Here is an 18,643-nt window from a genome sequence, read left to right on the forward strand (position 1 = left end):
TGGTAATGAATTACCGGGTCTTTATTTTTTTCTCTTCTTGTACTTGTACTGAAGCTCCCATCGAAGCCCATGTTTTCTATCGAGGCGCACCAATTATTCTTATTCATGTACCGCTTCTTCCAAGCTCACATGGACAACATGGATGTCCGGTGCTGCTATCTTCGCTGCCTTGCCTGCAGTGTGCGCAAAAGGTGGCTACGTATGCGATCTGGATTTACACTACAGGCGTTGGTACTATTTTTGTGATCTTGGTTAGCTTTCATCTGAATTGCTGTACTGCTGATAGGAAAGGGTGGGGGGGGGGGTTCCAACTCGATGCAGTGCTTCAAAGAAGACGCTGGGCGCTCAGTGACTTTGATGGTGAGGTGGCTATGCGCACATCTCTTTTCCATCCCACCCTACGCGCGTTGTTGGAGGTCAGTGACCCGGTGGTCGCTCAAGCTCCGCCGTGAGTGTTTAAATGACAAGCTGCACTTCGCCCGCAGTCACATCCTGGGGAAGTAACCTAGTAACGCTATGAAACACTGTGTTTCTTACAATAACTTAGTTGACGTACATTTCCTTCGTAAGATACTTCGACACTCTCTCCTTAATCAAATAAGAAAGCTAGCGAACCCTCTATTTAAGCCACTTTTATCAGACGTCACCGGTTCAAAATAGCAACGCCATCTGCAAGTGGCATCGGGTTCTTTGACTAATCAGGGAAGATCGCCACTTCTTACAAAACATTCATTTCCCGGATCTTTGTTTCGAAAACATAACCAACCAGACTTTTTCCATTGATCGTGAGATTTTTTTCGTTGCCCGGTTAGTTATATCCTCGATGCGCCTCGACCTGTTAATCTTGACTTATTTCGCATGAATTTATTTTTTCCGCGTTTCTCCGCTTCCTTGGGTGCCCTGAGTATCTCGGTGTTCGCTGTTTTCTTTTTTTTTTATCACCTGCGACGACTTCCAGAAGTTCATGTAGAAAGGCATCCCTCAGTGCTGCCCGCGCGCGTGCTACATGAACGTGTTCTTTTACGCCCTCTGTGCTCAATAGAACCGTGCAGGTTTCGCGAACGCGAACGCTACTGTCAATCACTCGGGGTCGCTGAATTCAAAAATCTGTTCGCACGTTAAAAGCGTTTGCGTTAAATCTATGTCTATCGATCATTGGCCGCATCATGATTGATTGGCCGATGTCAGAAGCGAAAGCGCGTTGCAAGATTTGTCACTACTAATTAAATTCGTATCCCTTGATTGGCTAGCCGAAGCGATCGCTAGCGTCTCGGCTCCTGCCCCTATTTTAGGGGCATTGTATAGCTGCGATTCCGTTCGTATCTGTTTCGCAAACTAAAACATTTGTCCCCTGCGACGCAGCTAAATCCAGGCGTGTAGCATCGATGCTCTCCCGCGTGCGTGTTCGTCGCATCCGCCCTTTTCTTTTTACTTCCTTCCTCTCTCTTCGTTTTTTTATTCCAACAGCAGTGGTAGCGCCGGCGGCTGACGTAGGCGCAGCCGCGCCGCGACATCTGGCGGCAATTGATTTGGTGGGGAAACATTTTCAGATTCGCCAGAAGGCGAGGGATCGTTGAACAGAAAAGGGTGGAAGGCGGCGGGAGGGTAGGGGAGGACTAGAGGGCGCCGTATATTGAGTCGGGCAAGCCTCTTCTACATTTTTCTGTAGTTACTGTACTGCACCCGTCAGAGGCCTCTTTGAACCTCTTCCTATACGTCTATTATATGCACGCGCAGGCAGACACACACGCGTTCTGCGCCGCCAGCTTTGTGTTCTTCTTTCCACCGATATTCCGTATTTCTTGACAAAATTGTGCCTTCGCGCCTTCGCCTTTTGACACTGGTGTTACCACGCAACCGTGCACTGTCCCCCCCCTCCAAATTTTATTTTTTAGTTGCGCCCTGAGCTGCAGTACTGGCTGAGCAGCTTCTTCTTTACTGTCACGTTGCTTTTCAGAACGTACCTTACGTTAGAGGGAATTTGAGCTCTGTTGACTCGTTCGTAGAAATTGCGAAATGTCAAAAATTCTCGAGGACTACTCTAGATGACTTGAACTTATTACTCTGGCATTTAATTCGATCCCGACGCACCGGGCTCAGATATTTACCTGCTTAGGAAAAAAGGGGTGGAAGAGATAAGATCTCTCCACCGCTGGCAGTTTTGAAACTTGATACGCTCTCCTTTTTTTTTTTTTCCTGATCGTGTACATTTTCCCTTGGGCTTGCTTACGTGCTGTGTCACGTCTAGCATGCTAGGCGCCTTTTCTATATCATTTCCATTCGTTTTAACGAGCATGAAAAAGAAGTGAAAGAAACCTAAAGTAAGGAAAGTGATTTTGGCAATGTGTCGAAAACGTCAAAGTAAGGCCTTATTTCGTTGCAGCGTTTGTCTCCAATTCCCTTATTCTCTCGCACTCCCTACTCTACTCCCGTCTCACAGCAATCTCTTTCTGCTTTTCATTATGTTTTCTTTCCTTTTAGAGCGCTAACTGTTATTAAATAAGCTCGTTCTTCAGTTTCCGGCCGTCGTCAGCGTCGCCGTCCGCAGCGCCTCCTGGCAGTTGCCACTGCCCGTCTGCCTTGGTTGCAGGTGGCAAAGTGAAGAGCGGGAATCCCCTCTCCCCATTTAGGACAAGGAGTGATAAGAAAAGGGGCAGAGGGAATTGTTGGGAGACGACGGCTCGTTTGAAACCCACCGAAACCCACGGTAGCATATCAGTGCACTCCTGGGCCATTCCAGATTCGCCTCCTGCTGTCTGATATTGCGAAAGGACCTACAGAACATGTCTGTTTGCTGTTCAAAAGCGTTTATTGCTTCTGCAGGGAATAAAGGGATAGAAGAGGTGCTATTGGGGAATCTAGTCCGAGATTCCATTGGCGAAGGCTCTCTAGATGAGCGCGTGCTGAATCTCGAGGTTGGAGCTGGTCAGGACTGCCTCCCACCCCTCCCGTGTTGGCTGAATTTGAGTGGCTAGGGCGTCATTATTCTGTAAAGCCCATACCATGCGGTATATGTCTGCTTTCTACCCGCAAAACCTGCATTGTATCCAGAATGATTCCGGGTTGATCGCATGAAATTTAGCATGGCTGTTGAATGGGAGAGACCGCAGTCTTCTTATAAGTGGCATCTGTGAAGCTGTCAAGATGCGGTATCACACCTCAGCTAACGCTCAAAGATTAGCGTTACACACTCGTAACCATCCTGCGATTGTTTCTAACCAGAATCCTGCCTGAAACAATTCGCAATAAGAGGTCTGCACGTCACTGTTTAAAAAAAAAAAAGAAGAAAAGCAGGGCAGTGGAGATTAAAATTTTACATATGAGCGCCCTTCTTTTATAATTCATTACTATTGCTTCCAAAAAAGAAAGTGTTTGTGACTTCTGCAAGCTTCTGTACGCATGTGTGCTTGTATGCAGTTCCGGGAAAGGAAAATTCACAGGGACATCTACTTACCTTATGCGTTGGCAATGCGATAGCACTAAAAACTGTTGATGCTTTTACCCGTAGTGACGTGCTTACGAACCGTTGACGTCACTGCCTTTGAGCCAATGAAAATTATCTGGTCGGATGATGTTCCTTCTCTCCAGCCAATAAGAATTATCTGGTCTAGTGACGTCACTACCCTTCTTCCAACGAGATAATTTCATGACCAACGAGAAAAATTGTTTGCACGGTGAGCTTTTTTAGCTTTATCACATGAGAAAGACCCAGATTTTTATACAGCTATAGTGCATCGTCCGTGAAAGAACATGAAATTTTTTGCACGAATGTACCCTGCATGCCTATTTTGTCCCTCCATAAACGTGTTAATATTCTGAGAGTTGTTCCTTATTCGGACGCCTTGTTCCCCCGTATGTCAGTTATTTCATTCTTATTACGACGCACGATAGCTTAAGCCCCGTATACGCCCTAAAAACCAACACAACGCAATTCGTCCTTATAACGCTGGCGTTTGTACCCATATATAGGGTGCATTCTCTCATGCGCTTTTCCTTCTTAAGATTTCCACGAAGGAAGGGACAAGTTCACCCGAAAAGCAGTTTCACTCGAGTTTCCCTTGCCTTATCGACGCAATTTCTTCGCTAGTTTACCGACTCCTGCAAATAACCTAGCCGTTTACAGCGGCCTACGTTACAGCGTCCCAACCATTCAGTAAAGGAGAGTCCTCGCTGCAAGAGTTTCTTAGAAGATGGAGGGCGATCGTAAGTAAAACAATGCGGCCCTAATCAGTTCCGAGCCGCCAACGGGCATTAGAGAAAATCGGCCCACGCCTTTCCAGGCTGACACTGCAATTGGGCCTCCTGTGCGCCTCACAGGATGTGAATGTTCACGCAACCGTCTTTTTATCTCTTTTTTGTCCTCGTATTTTCATCACGCTCTGTGCATAAAGAAGTATTGACGCTAACCAGGAACTATATTCGTTCTAAGCTAGCGTTTCAGCCTCCGAGCTATCGCAAACTCGAGTGAGGAAGCTGGACTAACGCCTTTCTTCTCTTACCATGCCTATAACACACACGCTTTGAAATGCCTCTTTTGTATACTTTCGTTTCATTTCCTACCTTGACTTCGCGAAGTTTGAGATTGTTCTTCCTTTCTTTCATCCCTTTTCCAGATTTCTTACACATTTTATTCGCATACCTGGCGTGGCGGCCCCATGTGATGGTGTTGCCATTGTTAACCGCTGCCAATCTTCCCTCGAGAAATCGCTCGATTGTTCGGCCTCTTCTCTCCCCGTGAATAAAAACGACATTCCTTTTCCCGCTCTTCCCAAAGAATGACCTTCAACCCTCTTCACTACGAATAATAACAGGATGCTCCCTTCTTCCCGTTCTCGCCCCAAGATCCTTCCTTCCTCTTCACCATCCTAGAACATCTCTGCTTTTTCTTTTCACGGCCAGTCACTCTGGTCGCTCGTGTTCCCTCACCGACTGGTCCCTGCTGCCGGCTACCTGACACTAATAGGTGCCGACTGATCGCCAGTGCGAACACGGCCTTCCCGAATCGACGCTACATGGGGCTTAACGTGTCTTCCACCTCACTCGAGGTGAGGAAAGGGACACGTCCGAGGTCGCACCCGCGGCGGGATTCGGTTTCGCTGTCGGCAGGGAAACACTGCGAACTCAGCGCTGCAGGCGGCCAGAGACCATCAACGAAATAGGCATTGGCACAGGCTGTGCTTTCTTTCTCTCTTTCTTCCTTCCTTCCTTTCTTCCTTTCTTTCTTTCTTTCTTTCTTTCTTTCTTTCTTTCTTTCCTTCTTCCTTTCTTTCATTCTTTCTTTCTTTATTTCTTCCTTTCTTTCTTTCTTTCATTCTTTCTTTATTTTTCTTTCTTTCTTTCTTTCTTCCTTCCTTCCTTTCTTTCCTTCTTTCTTTATTTCCTTCTTTCTTTCTTTCTTTCTTTATTTCTTCCTTCCTTTCTTTCTTTTTCTTTCCTTCTTTCTTTCTTTCTTTCTTCCTTTCTTTCTTTCTTCCTGCCTTTCCTTCTTTCTTTCTTTATTTCTTCCTTTCTTTCTTTCCTTCTTTCTTTCTTTTTCTTTCATTCTCTTTCTTCCGTCCTTTCCTTCTTTCTCTCTTTCTTCCTTTCTTTCTTTCTTTCTTTCTTAATTTCTTCCTCTCTTCCTTCCTTTCTTTTCCTCTTTCCTTCTTTCGTTCTTTCTTCCTTTCTTTTCCTCTCTTTCCTTCTTTCTCCCTTTCGTTCCTTCTTTCTTTATTTCTTTTTTTCTGTAATAACCGACTATTATTAAATATATTTTTTAATGCAAGAATAACAAGAATACCTTTTTGGCCGCAGGAAAGTGTGGATCATGTCACGTGCGGGTAGAAGTACTGAATACAATATTATAAATCCGTTGGTGGATTACCAATGCGCTGACAGAACCGTTATATATACAGTATCCTGGGTAGAGTATTTAAGATAAGTACAAGTCTATCCCGCCTACTTATATAGCGTGTGGGAGATTCTGTCCTCTTCTAGATGGACACCAGCCGCGGGAGTCACGTGACCAGACCAATTCGCTTGCTTTCCTCTTCGCAGATGTTTCCTGTTGAGCGTGTGATTCCTGTCCGCGAAACAAACATCCCTAACAGCGCAGATGGCCGGCCCAATATTGGAAACGTATTGGCGAAGCCCGGTCCTACAAAGGACCACAGCGAAGCCATCCATTTTCAATATTGGTCCAATTACATGTGCTACTTGGGATACGCACCGGGCTGAGGCAGGCATGGTCACATGACACGCGTACCGCAAAGTGAACTGGGTCTGATAGCTGTTGTTGCGAGCGCTCCAGAACTATGTAGTTTCGGTTCATCATAGCGCGTTGCCTAGAATTGATCTAGCCACATTGTTGAGCTTAACTCCGGTGTCGAAATTGTGAAAACGGACACGGCTATTAATAATGGCTGGCTACAAATCTCGAGATATAACAATACGCCTACCTTTAATGCTTAACAAATGAACTAATAGTGTTTCGTTAACCAGATATTTGATTATCAGTATGCACTTCTTCCTGACATCCGCCACCACTGGTATTGCCATCCCGCAAATGCCATCATTACACCCCTAAAATTTATTACAAATATTGCTGGCGTGTTTTGCTGAATCCATACATTTTTGACGAATGGCGCTTAGTAGCGTCCTTGCGTTGTTTGTATTTCTATTTACGCCGTACACCAATCACGAACGTAAATCTGACGGCCCAGCAGAAAAATGTGTTCAAAAAAAGTATACCTGCCGCTCTGAAAAGTACAAGAAGTACTTGCAAAAATCGAGGGCACGTCAAGCTTCGTAAAGAGAAGTGTTTATTCGACGCGCCCCTCGTGAAATGGGCAAACAAACATGTTCTCATTTCACAAGTTCTCCTTTTTTGCACCAGCAATCTCTGAGTGGAACTTGCTGGCCGAAGATGTTATCACGTGTAAAAGGTTCGAACAGGCCGTAAACAATATTTCCTCAACAGACATAGAGATATCTATGTTCTGTTTTTGCGGGTGAGTTCGTTTTTCATAGATGCGGCAGACCTGTTCCAAGTGTTTTCTATCTATATTCTCTGACGCACGCGCTTTGAAGAATAATGAAGGACTTTTGAATAAGGCGATGCAAGCATTGTTTCTTTCTACTTTACGTTGCTTCCTGCTGGAACCAAAAATTTGCTGTGGTATTTTGTGAATAAATGAATAATAAAATGTTAAGCAAATCGGACGCTTACTGTACAGAGTACGAGAGAGCTTTCTCTAAACGAAGACTTCATTTCTCTCTTTGCATTCACCTCCACGGTGCCGCAGGGAGTCCAAGGTGACGCAACTACTGAAGGAGGCCCTGGGAAGCGTCACATGCCGTGCTGCCATGATCGCCCACGTGTCACCGCTGGCAGCCCACTACGCCGAGACGCTGGCCACCGTTCAGCTCGCATCCAGGGTGCACCGCATGCGACGCAAGAAACTCAAGGTACACCCAAATCACGTGGTGGTGTGTGCCATGTCATGATAACCCAAATCTAGCAAGCTGTCTGAAAGCTTCTGAGCCAAAGATCGCAGGATCGAACCCCGGACACTGCAGCTGCATTTCGATGAAGGCGCAGTGCGAAAGGTGCATATGTGCTGTGCGATGTGAGACTACGCTAAAGAAACGCAGGTGGTCGAAATTATTCCGGAGTCCTCTGCCACCTCAATGATGAGGATGAAGTGAAACTTTCATTTGGTTTTCAAGAAATTTCCTCCTTCCGGGAGAGACCCTCAATCTAGTGCTTTTGCAGCGGCTGCCATCGGCCTAGCCCGACTCTTTCTTTCTCTCTCCTTGCCGCCGCGGTGGCTCAGTGGTTATGGTGCTCGGCTGCTGACCCGAAAGACGCGGGTTCGATCCCGGCCGCGGCGGCTAGAATTTCTTTGGAGCAGAAATTCTAGAGGCCCGTGTACTGTGCGATGTCAGTGCACGTTAAGGAACCCCAGGTGGTCGAAATTTCCGGAGCCCTTCACTACGGCGTCCCTCACAGCCTGAGCCGCTTCGGGACGTTGAACTCCATAAACCAGCCAACCAACTATCTTTTTCTCTCCCTTTACACACGCTCTTTTAAATCTTCATTTGCCCTAACAAGGGAATTTTTTATTGTATGCGCCTAACTTAAATTACACACCGAAGTGCCATGAGAACATGAGAAAAGACAGCAGAGAAGTTGACAGAAAATGCAAGTCTGTGTAGTCGGCATATGTGGTCATCGTCGTGGCGCACTGTCGGAGAGAAACTTAATCTTTTTTTCCTGTCAGGGACACAGATAATTCCTTTTAAGCAATTTTCACCCATCCTGTTGATTTAAAATGTATCATAAACTTCCCTGGTTGCTTTATCCTAACATCCGTTTTGCTTAAGAGCCTTTTATACCATTTTTTATGTTATTTTTATGTTTGTGCAACTGTTCATTAAAGCGTATGCTCGCTTGCACAATATATTTTATCTCACAAAGTCATTAATGTACTTTATGGAGCAGCCCTGAAGGTACCTACTGATCAAAATTTACTTTTGCACTCAATCTTCTTAGTCCCATTGACGCAGAATGGGCAGTGTTTACAACGCCTCTATTAGCAACCACGTCGAGGCAGTGGCTGATGTGACGCACGTAAGGAATGATGACAGCCTCCTAATATTTTCCTCTTTTGGTTAACCGGGCAGTAGCCTGCTTTGCTTCCGTCCTTCTTTAGCATGGGCCGCCGCGGTGGCTCAGCGGTTACGGTGCTCGGCTGCTGACCCGAAAGACGCGGGTTCGATCCGGGCCGCGGCGGCTAGAATTTCTTTGGAGGAGAAATTCTAGAGGCCCGTGTACTGTGCGATGTCAGTGCACGTTAAAGATCCCCAGGTGGTCGAAATTTCCGGAGCCCTTCACTACGGCGTCTCTCATAGCCTTAGTCGCTTTGGGACGTTAAACCCCATAAACCAAACCAAACCATCTTTAGCATGCGGCTGGCCGAAATCAATAACAACTACGGTTGGTAGCAAGAAGCTAAAAAGCGTGAGAACTGATTATCGAAGCTACGTTTTCGAAGCTGGGGGCAGGAGTTAAGAATGATATTTATAAAGTAAAAGTGGATAATGCCTCCCGTAAGTAATTAGGAATGAAGTGAGCCTTAAGGTGGGAGAGACTCTTAGCACCAGCGGATCTTGCTCTCTGAGTGATAGGGGATGAGGTTTAAAACACTTATGAGCCTATTATTGGGAACTTCATGTTTGATTACAGAAGAACGCCGGCACACACTAAAAGCAGAACAAGGAGCAGTGGCGGAGCAGGGCAACATTCGCGATGTAGCAAAGCTGTGCAATCATCGTCTTTGCAAAAGTAACCAGCCTACAAGGTATGCTTCTCACTCATGCAGTGGTGCCAATACTAATTTCCTAAACATCAAAAAGTTTTGAAAGGTGAGCACAAGGAGTCTCGTTGCCTTACAATGATTTATAGCTTAATGATTGAAATAACTGCCCTACTACACTGCTAACAAATTCAGGGGGCACTTTGGCTCCCTAAAGTGCTGCAAGGCGAAAGCCTTTTCTGGCGCACTGTATGACATTGACTGCGAGGTTGTTTGTGCTTTACTAGTGCTTTATTTGACTACACACATAGGCTACACATTACAACTACACCATTTCACTGCCGACTTTGACTGCTTCTTTAGCACGACTCTCTCTCTGCTTCGATGAGTTCGGTTGTATCCATGGCTCTGTTCGCAGTAATGAAGTATGTAATGCGGTCACCCACGGACGCCTTACGCCCCCTGCCGGAGTGGATGACACCTATTTGTCGGCTGCTCCAAAAGGGGGCGTCAGGCATCCGTGGGTGACCTCATTACTTCGAATCCGCGCACTCTGACGTCATAACCATTTCGACCAACCGAAAAGTGTGACACCTCTGCTGACAAGACAACCTTCTGTCGTCAATGATGAGGCATTAAAGGCTTCCTCTTAATAGACCTGTTGCCTGGTTGCATTTTGAATAGTACGTACTAGAACTTTTGGCGACGCCTAAACCTTGTGAGGAGGTGCAAAGTATTTTTTGCCAAATGAAAAGAATATGTAGCTCAAGATCAGTGTGAGGCATGACCGACCGAATACAAACACCAGTTTTATCGAATGAAAGTCGAAACACCCTATGACAAAAGGTGGTGAACAAGTAAAAAGCGTCAAGAGTTTTCCAACTGATAACGCTTGAACGTTCTCCAGCAATTCTTACTAACCGCACCTTGTGTAACACACAATCGGTTTCTTTCTCTGACCATGGCACGGTTACTGCGTTTACGGGTGTATGCGCCGGTCCTAATTTCCAACCCCGATGAGCGACATACTTCCGCTTAGTTTGGAGTCCTCAGTGCGAATCCCACATCATATGTAGAACGCGCATTGAAACGCGCTACAGGTCCGCAGCTGCAATGCAGCCGCTCGCTCATTGGCTGCAAATGTGCAAACGCGCCGGCTCTTGATTGGCTGAGCCGCTTGAAGCGCCCGTCAGCGCCTGCTTGTCTCTCGCGCTTCAAGGTCACGGAGCGGGTTCTGACAGGCCCCCGGAAAATCCGTGATTGCGGGAAGTAGTCCTAGCGTACTACATAAATAAAATGGTCGTGGCCTGGTGGTCTCTGGCATAGGAGAATGATGCTAACCTACATGACTCCTGCGAGGAGCTGGGTTATGACAAAGTTTAATAACTGGAAGTTTCACTGCGTTGGTTCCATGGCTTAAGCAACGTACAAACTTCCGCTTCATCGTTCGCTCGCAGTACGGGTCGACCATGGCCAGCGCGGCGGCGGAAGGCGTGGACGGAGTGTGTCGGCCGTTTATGCGGACCCAGGCCCTGAACGAAGAGGGCGCGGGTCGGCGGTCCGGCAGTTCGGATCCGGAGTACACTTCGAGCAGCGAGCAGTCCTGCGACACAGTCATCTACGTGGGCCACCACCAGGACTTCACGGACAACGAGGGCCCGCCGGCGTCGCTCGAGGCCGTGCTGTCGGCGCCCACGCCGCAGAACTCGCCGGCCAAGTCTGTGGCCAAGCCTGCTCCAGAGTCGCCGGCGCGGAGCAGCGGTACCTTAAGAACCGTCGCCAGGCCAGAGACGTCCACTGCTTCCAAGGTTTGGGTTGCGGCACTGATTGCTTTCACAGCATTAGTCTTTCATGTATGAAGTAAAAGAGCGCTTTACCGTTGCGTTATCGTATACCGCTGTGTTGCACGCTCAGCTGCCCACGTATTGCTCGCGCACGAGAAGCTTCTTGCACGCTCGGTAAACGTAGTAGCAGTACGCTATCGCAGTCGAATACGAATAGTTTTGCTAAAAAATGGAACCGAATAAGAATTGAATAGTGATACAAGCGATTCTGGTACGAATCGAAGATTTTCACCAATATTCGTTACTTGAACGAAAGACCGACCACAACAAGAACGTCGAGAGAAAAACCGATATTCTATTGGAGATGCTGTGGTATGGCTCTAGAATTTACGGAGTTGTAGCTAAAGCTCTCAACAAACGCAATACTGAATTCCACTAGGGGATACGCGACACAAAGTCAGTATATTTACTCTATCTCTGCCATGTTATCATATAGGAATATTTCCTTTGCTACAGATCATGACAGAAAACAAGATCGTTGATTGTTTCATATCCCCTGTGTCAATTGTATACAGATCCCCCCGCGTTTTATTCTCGGCCGTGTAATGTAAGCCCTCCAACATCGCCTGATCTCTCCATCTCTCGATGGTGATGAAAATGCTCACTTTTAATCGTGCGAAGCATAGTATCTAGGCTACTACAAGGCCAACATTAGCGTATCTAGGCTACTACAAGATCCACATAGCCATCTAAGAATTAGAACCGTAGGCTTGCATGTTTTGGACAATGGCTGCGCAGTGGTGACCACCATTATCGTGAACATGGAAGCGGGTTACTTTCCCTACTATCAGAGCTGTCTAACGGTGCTGCAGGCAACTACACTCACGCGCAAGCATTTTGCTGCGGTCACTTTTCTTTCACGTACACCACCTCTCTTAATCTCGCATTCGTCGTATGCTACGTGTTTTTCTTGGCACTAGGGTAGCTCGAATCAGCTTCGCTTAAGCATTGCATCGAAAAAAATTTATCCGCGCCTCCCCCAATGTTTCAAACTATGCGACTGCTTTCATCTTGTTAATGTAAAGGGCCTCGGCCTCTCTAATATAACAGTCGGCAGAGAGAAATGCACCGGGACGACTAATGATGTCTTTAAAAAGCGTGGACATAAGCCGCATCTCAAGCTGAGAACTGCGGAGAACCCGTTAACCGACGAACATTCGTGTGTCAGTGCTTGTTATTTTAAGCTAAAGCAAAACTTCAAGCGCTGCCGACTACCCATGTGAAGCAGATATATCGGCCTCGGTACTGTCTGTGACGAGCAGGAAAGAAGCCCATTCTCTAATAGACGACCCGCAGTGGCAACGCAGCTTGCAAACCCTGTCTTTGTGTGTTATTTGCAGTTTAAGACAGCTTCGCGGACACCAATCAAAAAAGCATGCATGCCAGACAATGCAAAGCAATAGCAGAGTACGCGGAAGCGTTTTGGTGACATGGTGCGCGCGAAAGAAAAGTGATCTTTTTGAAAATGTACTGCATTGTGTGTATGTTTCCCGCTCTACCATTAGGGAACACTCTTATAGTATTAAAAACCACGCGTCCTTGTGTTCGCGGTAACGATGGTTCCCACTGTACTTGCGACTATAAGCGTCTACAATAAAAACTAGTTCTCTGTTTTTGTTTTATTTATTTATCTTTTACCCATAGCGCCGTTTGCCATTACAGTGCCGAGGGGGGGGGGGGGGGGGTTGATACATATAACATAGCACATAAATGCAGGTAAAAAAAATAAGGAAGAGAAACAGCAGCACCGTCATTCACAAAGTAAAGAAAGAATAACAACATTCAGGCAGTACGCATGTATGTGCAGAATTTAAGGCCCACGAACATCAACTGTGTAGTTCACCTAATAAACATGTATTTTAGGAAAAAAAACAAGGCACCAACGTAGTACACATGCATATGAAAAAGTGCGGATCATAAAAAAATTGCGTGCAAAATAGCGTCGAACACTAACTTGCGTGCGTCAATATCTTTCCAGTGCGGCACTGCAAACCGTGATTCGTGCTCATCGCCCAGCCTTCCGGAAAGCCACGGCAAATCCCATCAGACTCTCAGAAAAAGCCACCGCGGGTCCAGCAAAGAACCACCGCCTCAATCTCCTTACGAAAGCAGCGCCGGTACCAAACACGCCAGCGACGAGCTCTGGATCGACGGGCCCCGGTTCTCGAAGCCCAAGTTCGATTCGCGCACTCTCGAGCAGCTCCAGAAAGAGCAGTGGGTTGACGGCCCCGCAGTCGCCGCCGTCTACGGCTACATGGATGACCACAAGAAGAGCATGGTCGAGCGCTGGGTGCAGGAGCACTCCCGATACACACAGAGCCCCAAAGGCAGCAAGAAACAGAGGCCTGCGCCAAGCAAGGGAGACAAGACGGCACCTCCGGAAGCAGAGGGTAGTCCTACGCCGGAGCACAGAAAGACGAGGAAACACCACGAGGCCCACCACTCGAAGAGAAGGAGCTGCTCGCCAAACAGGTGCGTGAACGGTAGGCCACACGACGACCGGAGGACGACGCAAGACGCGTCCTCGGCGGAGCATGGGAAGTGCAGGACTGCTCTGAGTAAGAAAGACCAAGGCCAGAACACGATGCAGGAGGAGTGCCAAGAAACGCACGTGACACCGGCCGAAGAAGAGCAGATGGTGGAACCGGTGCAGATGCAGGACTGTTGCCTGCAGGTCACGGAAGAAGACATCCTGGGTGCGACGAGCGGCTGGCCTACGGCGAACGACGAGAACCCGCTACCCGAAGTAGACCAGGGAAGCACCATCGGACGCAGCCCAGAAAGCCACCCGCTCCAGGTGCTGAGCGACGACGGCCTCAACCTGCCGTCGTCCTTCACGGACTCCAGGTCCGTAAGCGTGGACCTCAATCAGGTTGTCGGGGACGACGCTGAGATGCTGGGACACGTCTACGGAGGCCTCACTTGGAAGCTTCTGCAGGGGACACTGCTGCAACGTCGCAAAGAGCGGCACCAGAGGCTCTACGGCGATGACATTAGCCTCGGGGTCAAGGGCGATGTGCTTGCGGAGAAGCTGGAACGCATAGCGCGGCTCCGAAAGCTGACGTCACCTTACTTTGGAAACAACAATGAGCGCATACCTTCTCTGCTGATAATGCGAAGCGGGAAGTCTAGTCCCACGGGGGGTCGCTACGGTAGCCTTCCGAACCGAAAGCAGAGGAAAGACCTGTGCGACGACCCCGATGGCTCCACAGACGGCAGTGACTGCGCGGACGTCACCAGCACAAAGAGCGAACCTGCAGGCTTGGACGCGGACAAATACGATATTCAGAGGCTGAACATTAAGCCGATGAACGGCCTCAAGCTAGAAGCCTTCTACAACCGCATCCAAAAATCTAGCTCGTCGCTTGCAGACAGCCAAGATTTATCGCCGCCTAAACTTTCACCAGAGGGCAACACCCTCTTTCAGTCATACTCGGAAAAGCTGGATCTGCTTGCCAAAGACTTCGGAGTGTTTCCGGGCACTCAGGATCCTCCGGTAATAGACGTACAACCTCAGAGGCTATTGTCTCTCTTCAGTGCTGACAGCGAACTGGATCGGACGAGCCAGAAAATTCCTCCGAGCACTGACGACCCTGCAGAGAACGATGCTTCGGGGGACTGTGCTTCGCCGGCTGCCTTCTCCTTCGCCAGGCAGCCAGGGCGGCCAAGCGGCGGAGGGCCAAGCGAGGACGCCACGAGGTTGCTGCAGAACGGAGACCACAACGTAGCGACTCACAAGGACATGGTCGCCTCGGCGCCAAACAGGGTAACTAGCTGCTCTCGGGCGAGTTCTGTGGCGCAGCTCCAACAGCAACATCACTCCAAACCTGAGCAGCACTTGTCTCCAAAACGGGCTGTCGCGCCGGTCCAAAAGTCGCAGCGAAAAATCAGCTCGGGTGCAGTTCCTTCGGCAGTGACCTCCTCTCCTCACAAGGCCCACATGTCACCGTCGCGCGCAGCCGCTAACCCTACCAGTAGCTCTTGTGGGACGCTTACCAGCTCAAGCCCGACAAGGAGTCGAGTGAGCGCCAGGAACACCGGCCCACGCTCGCCCGCCGCTGCCTCGGTAATAACTAAGGCACCTTGCGGCAACGGTAAGCACTGTGACGGCAAGGTTACCAGGAAGCCGCAGCAGCACGCCAAGCCGGTAACTGGCGCCGATAGCGCTGTCACACCCGCCAGCACCAACAACTCTCTCTGTCGTAGCGTGTCAACTCCGACGACTCCCTGTAGCACAGATCCGAAGGGCAATGTGATTCAGCGGGCGGAGACCATCGATTCTGGCGCCCTGCCGTCACCCTACGCCACGGTGACGCAGGCGAGGCCCACGGTGCGCAAGTCGAGCAGCGGCCACGGCAGCAGCGACTCGAGCAGCTTCAAGGGTGTCATGAAGACTGTTCAGGTGGTGCAGTGCTCGGGAACGAGCAGCGGTTACGAGAGCATCATTCTCAGAGACAGCACACCGGCGTCCAGCCAGGACTCTGGCAGCGAACGAGGCAACAAGGAACAGCGTGGCCGCAAGGGGTCGCGGAAGGCATCGCAAGGTAAAGCAACCAACTCTCCTTTCTCTCTTGCAGTTGGTTGCTTATGTTTTTCATTGGCACGGGCGTGAAATGATATACTCAAGGGGCAGTGAGGGTCCGTTACTTTTTACGATAATTCAAATGCATTCAGATACACATGACGGCACAAAGATTTCTATTTCAACTCTATGTAGCACTGTTTCACATAAAAAGAAGTATATATGAGCGACTAAAGGAAGGCCCCTTTCCTTCACAAAGTCAAGCTTTCGTAGTCGCTTTAGCTTTCGGCGAAAACAGCTAATAAATGGTTAAATAAAGTTGGTAATACGTCTTAAGGATAGCTTTCAACTCGTCAAGCTCAGAGGAGGAGCAATAACTTTACTAGTGGTCCCAGCTTCACGTCATGAAATTACGAACCGAAATCCGGGAAGAGAAACAATGTAATACCGAGTGTCTCGAAAGATCCATACTGCAGTAAGATATACTTGTAGCCATACGGCAGGGCAGGAAAATGGGTGATGCTTGGGAACACCAAGAAGAATTCCAGAGATTTGGTGTACGCTGTCCACGGACTCTCAGTGATTGGCGACTACAAAGACATGCCTGATCGCGCGCCTTGCTCCGTAACCGCCATTCGCTCCAGGGGCGCCGTTCCTCAGTGCAGGCGGCGTCGGCGGCAGGAGCCGATCGGCGCCAGGTCGGAGCCCGCCCCAAAGCCCGCCCGTGCGACGGCGCCAGCAGCACATGCCAGGACTCGGTAGGCACGTGCAGCGCTGGCACCAGCAACACGGCCACGAGTTGCGACAACCCGAGGACGAAGTGGGCTGTGCTGGCCTTTTGTGCTGCAGGCTTCTGGACTTCTACTAGACGCGCGCCTACGTAGCCAACCACGCTGTGCGTGCGTCTGCGTGCGTGTGTGCGCATGCGCGTGCTGGATGCTCGCAGCCAAAAACCCACTAACTTGTGAAGGTCTCCCGGCCAACCTGAACGCAGGAAGTGTGCGGGAAACGGACTCGTGTGCGACCCCTGTCGGATGGTAACGTTTCCACCGTGCGTTGCGCAAGAGTGTGGGAATATCTTGAAGAGCGTGAAGCGCCTGATAGAAGAAGCTGCAGTAAGGCTCTGCTCCTGCCAACGGATATCAAAACAACTCTTCGCGTAGATCACCTGAGTTTCGGTGAATATAGTGGCAGCCATCTTGAAAACGCTGGGCTGCTGGACGAAAAGCGTTACAATCATTACACTCCCAACCTAACCCGTTCTAATCGTTGGGACGCAACTGTTCTCGTGAATGGCTGTAGCGCTGCGCTCCTCTCGGGTGTCACAAATCAAAACTTTCTTCTTGGTGACCGAATATTCCTGCGCCGATATAGAAAGATCACTAGAGCGCACATAAAGCGATATTAAACACAGTGCTCCTTTGGCTCTGGCTTTGTAAGTATAGTGGTTTTGAGAGAACTGGCACAGATTTTAGCCTGACGCGGTTTGTAGAAATAATAAAGTGTTTTCGGTGTATACAGGATCCGCTCCCGAACATGCTCGTAAGGAAACAGTTTGGTAAAGATGAAGGTAAGTGACGCGTTCCTGGTCTCGATTGCAGCCGACACTTTGGTCTGAGAAATTGAGCAACGTGTCCTGACTTGAAGAATAGAATTCATCTGTCCCTGCCAGGTGTTTAGCCGTACTACATAGAGAACGATTTCTCAAGGCTCGAAGAACTTTTTGTTTGTTTAAGTATTCAAGGAATGGACCCTGACATCGCATTCTGTACTTGAGTGGTGGGCAGTTAGCACGTTTAGTTCTCTATTCAAGAAGAGTTTGGATTCTGAATGTTTTTATGTTGCCTTAGGAGCGTGGTCGGAGCAGTCAATGAGTTACCTGATCGTTACTGGCTACGCTCCTGCTATTCGGAACTGATTAGACAGGGGAAATAGCCCTTGTTGAGAACAACTACTGGATGACTCGCAGGTCACCAGCGTCTGCTCGCTGTCACCTATCGAACCATTGTCATTGATCTGTGTGCTGTCTCCAGTCACGCACAAAGTTGCCTTCGATTTTTTTGTTGTTGTTGGAAAAGAAAGCTACAACTAGTTCACGAAACAGCCCGCCGTCAACTTATTGGCATTGGGATTAAGTTATATGACCAAACTTACAGACGTTGTTGTGATGTAGGGCATGAAGAAGGCGCAGCACTTATTCTACCCAAACACTGAACCTTTACCAAAGCGACGAACAGTTATAGTACATTCCCTTCAATTAACCCTTTATTGTGCAAATTACGAAAGAATAAAGAAAAAAAAAATCACGACCTCTCCATTACGGCAACTAATTCTCGCACATTCAGAGTCTATGTGAGAAACTTGTTAGAGCGACTGAAATTTGAGAAATCAGTGTCGTGAATTCGCGACAGTGGGCATCTGGTTCACTCTGCACAAATAGGTGGAGTTCTGTGGAGAACTAACTCGAAGGCCTTTATTCGTAATGAATGAGCAAAGACGTACAAAGACTTTTTTCCGGCTTAGACTGAGGTGCACACTGCATTCGAAGGAACGTCAAACTGGCCATATCAATGCAGTCATGGTTTCCCTGTTGTTTGGCGATGGGTAGTAATGGAACGTTTTCAGGAAAGTCCGGTCTCGTTTAATACATGCGTTAATTTCTGCTGTTGCAAATAATAAACTAAGTTTCGTTTAAGAATACACTCTGCGACGATAGTTGGCTCCAGAGGGTTTCAACAGAAAATAAATTCGACGGTGTAAGTACTAGATGTGCTCTCGAGCAGATTTAGTTGCAGCCAGCACCTGCCCTGTCACCTGAGTTTTCTCTTAGTCCTTCAAACAATAGCTCTGAATTTCTTTCTTTGAAAACTCAGACTATCGTTGGCCTTTGCCACTCTCCTTATCACCAATGCTACTGCGTTCAAGGATTGATCACTTTCCGAAATGGACACGGAGTCAAAATCGTCATTGTAATGGTCGCT

The 18,643-nt window shown here is 48.4% G+C and overlaps 1 protein-coding gene across 1 annotated transcript in view; it reads left to right on the top strand.

Moving 5' to 3' along the window:
• Positions 1 to 16,612, top strand: part of LOC149332249 (uncharacterized) — a 397,168-nt gene extending 380,556 nt beyond the window's left edge. The window contains exons 15-18 of the mRNA XM_089555722.1: positions 7,284 to 7,446; positions 10,754 to 11,104; positions 13,119 to 15,684; positions 16,328 to 16,612. Coding sequence (XP_089411848.1) covers positions 7,284 to 7,446; positions 10,754 to 11,104; positions 13,119 to 15,684; positions 16,328 to 16,530 — 3,283 coding nt within the window. The 3' untranslated portion in view covers positions 16,531 to 16,612. The remainder of the gene's footprint in view (positions 1 to 7,283; positions 7,447 to 10,753; positions 11,105 to 13,118; positions 15,685 to 16,327) is intronic.
• The last annotated feature ends 2,031 nt before the right edge of the window (positions 16,613 to 18,643 follow it).

Source organism: Amblyomma mixtum, chromosome 8, assembly GCF_055824585.1.
Source record: "Amblyomma mixtum isolate Tamu chromosome 8, ASM5582458v1, whole genome shotgun sequence".
NCBI classification, from domain to species: domain Eukaryota; kingdom Metazoa; phylum Arthropoda; class Arachnida; order Ixodida; family Ixodidae; genus Amblyomma; species Amblyomma mixtum.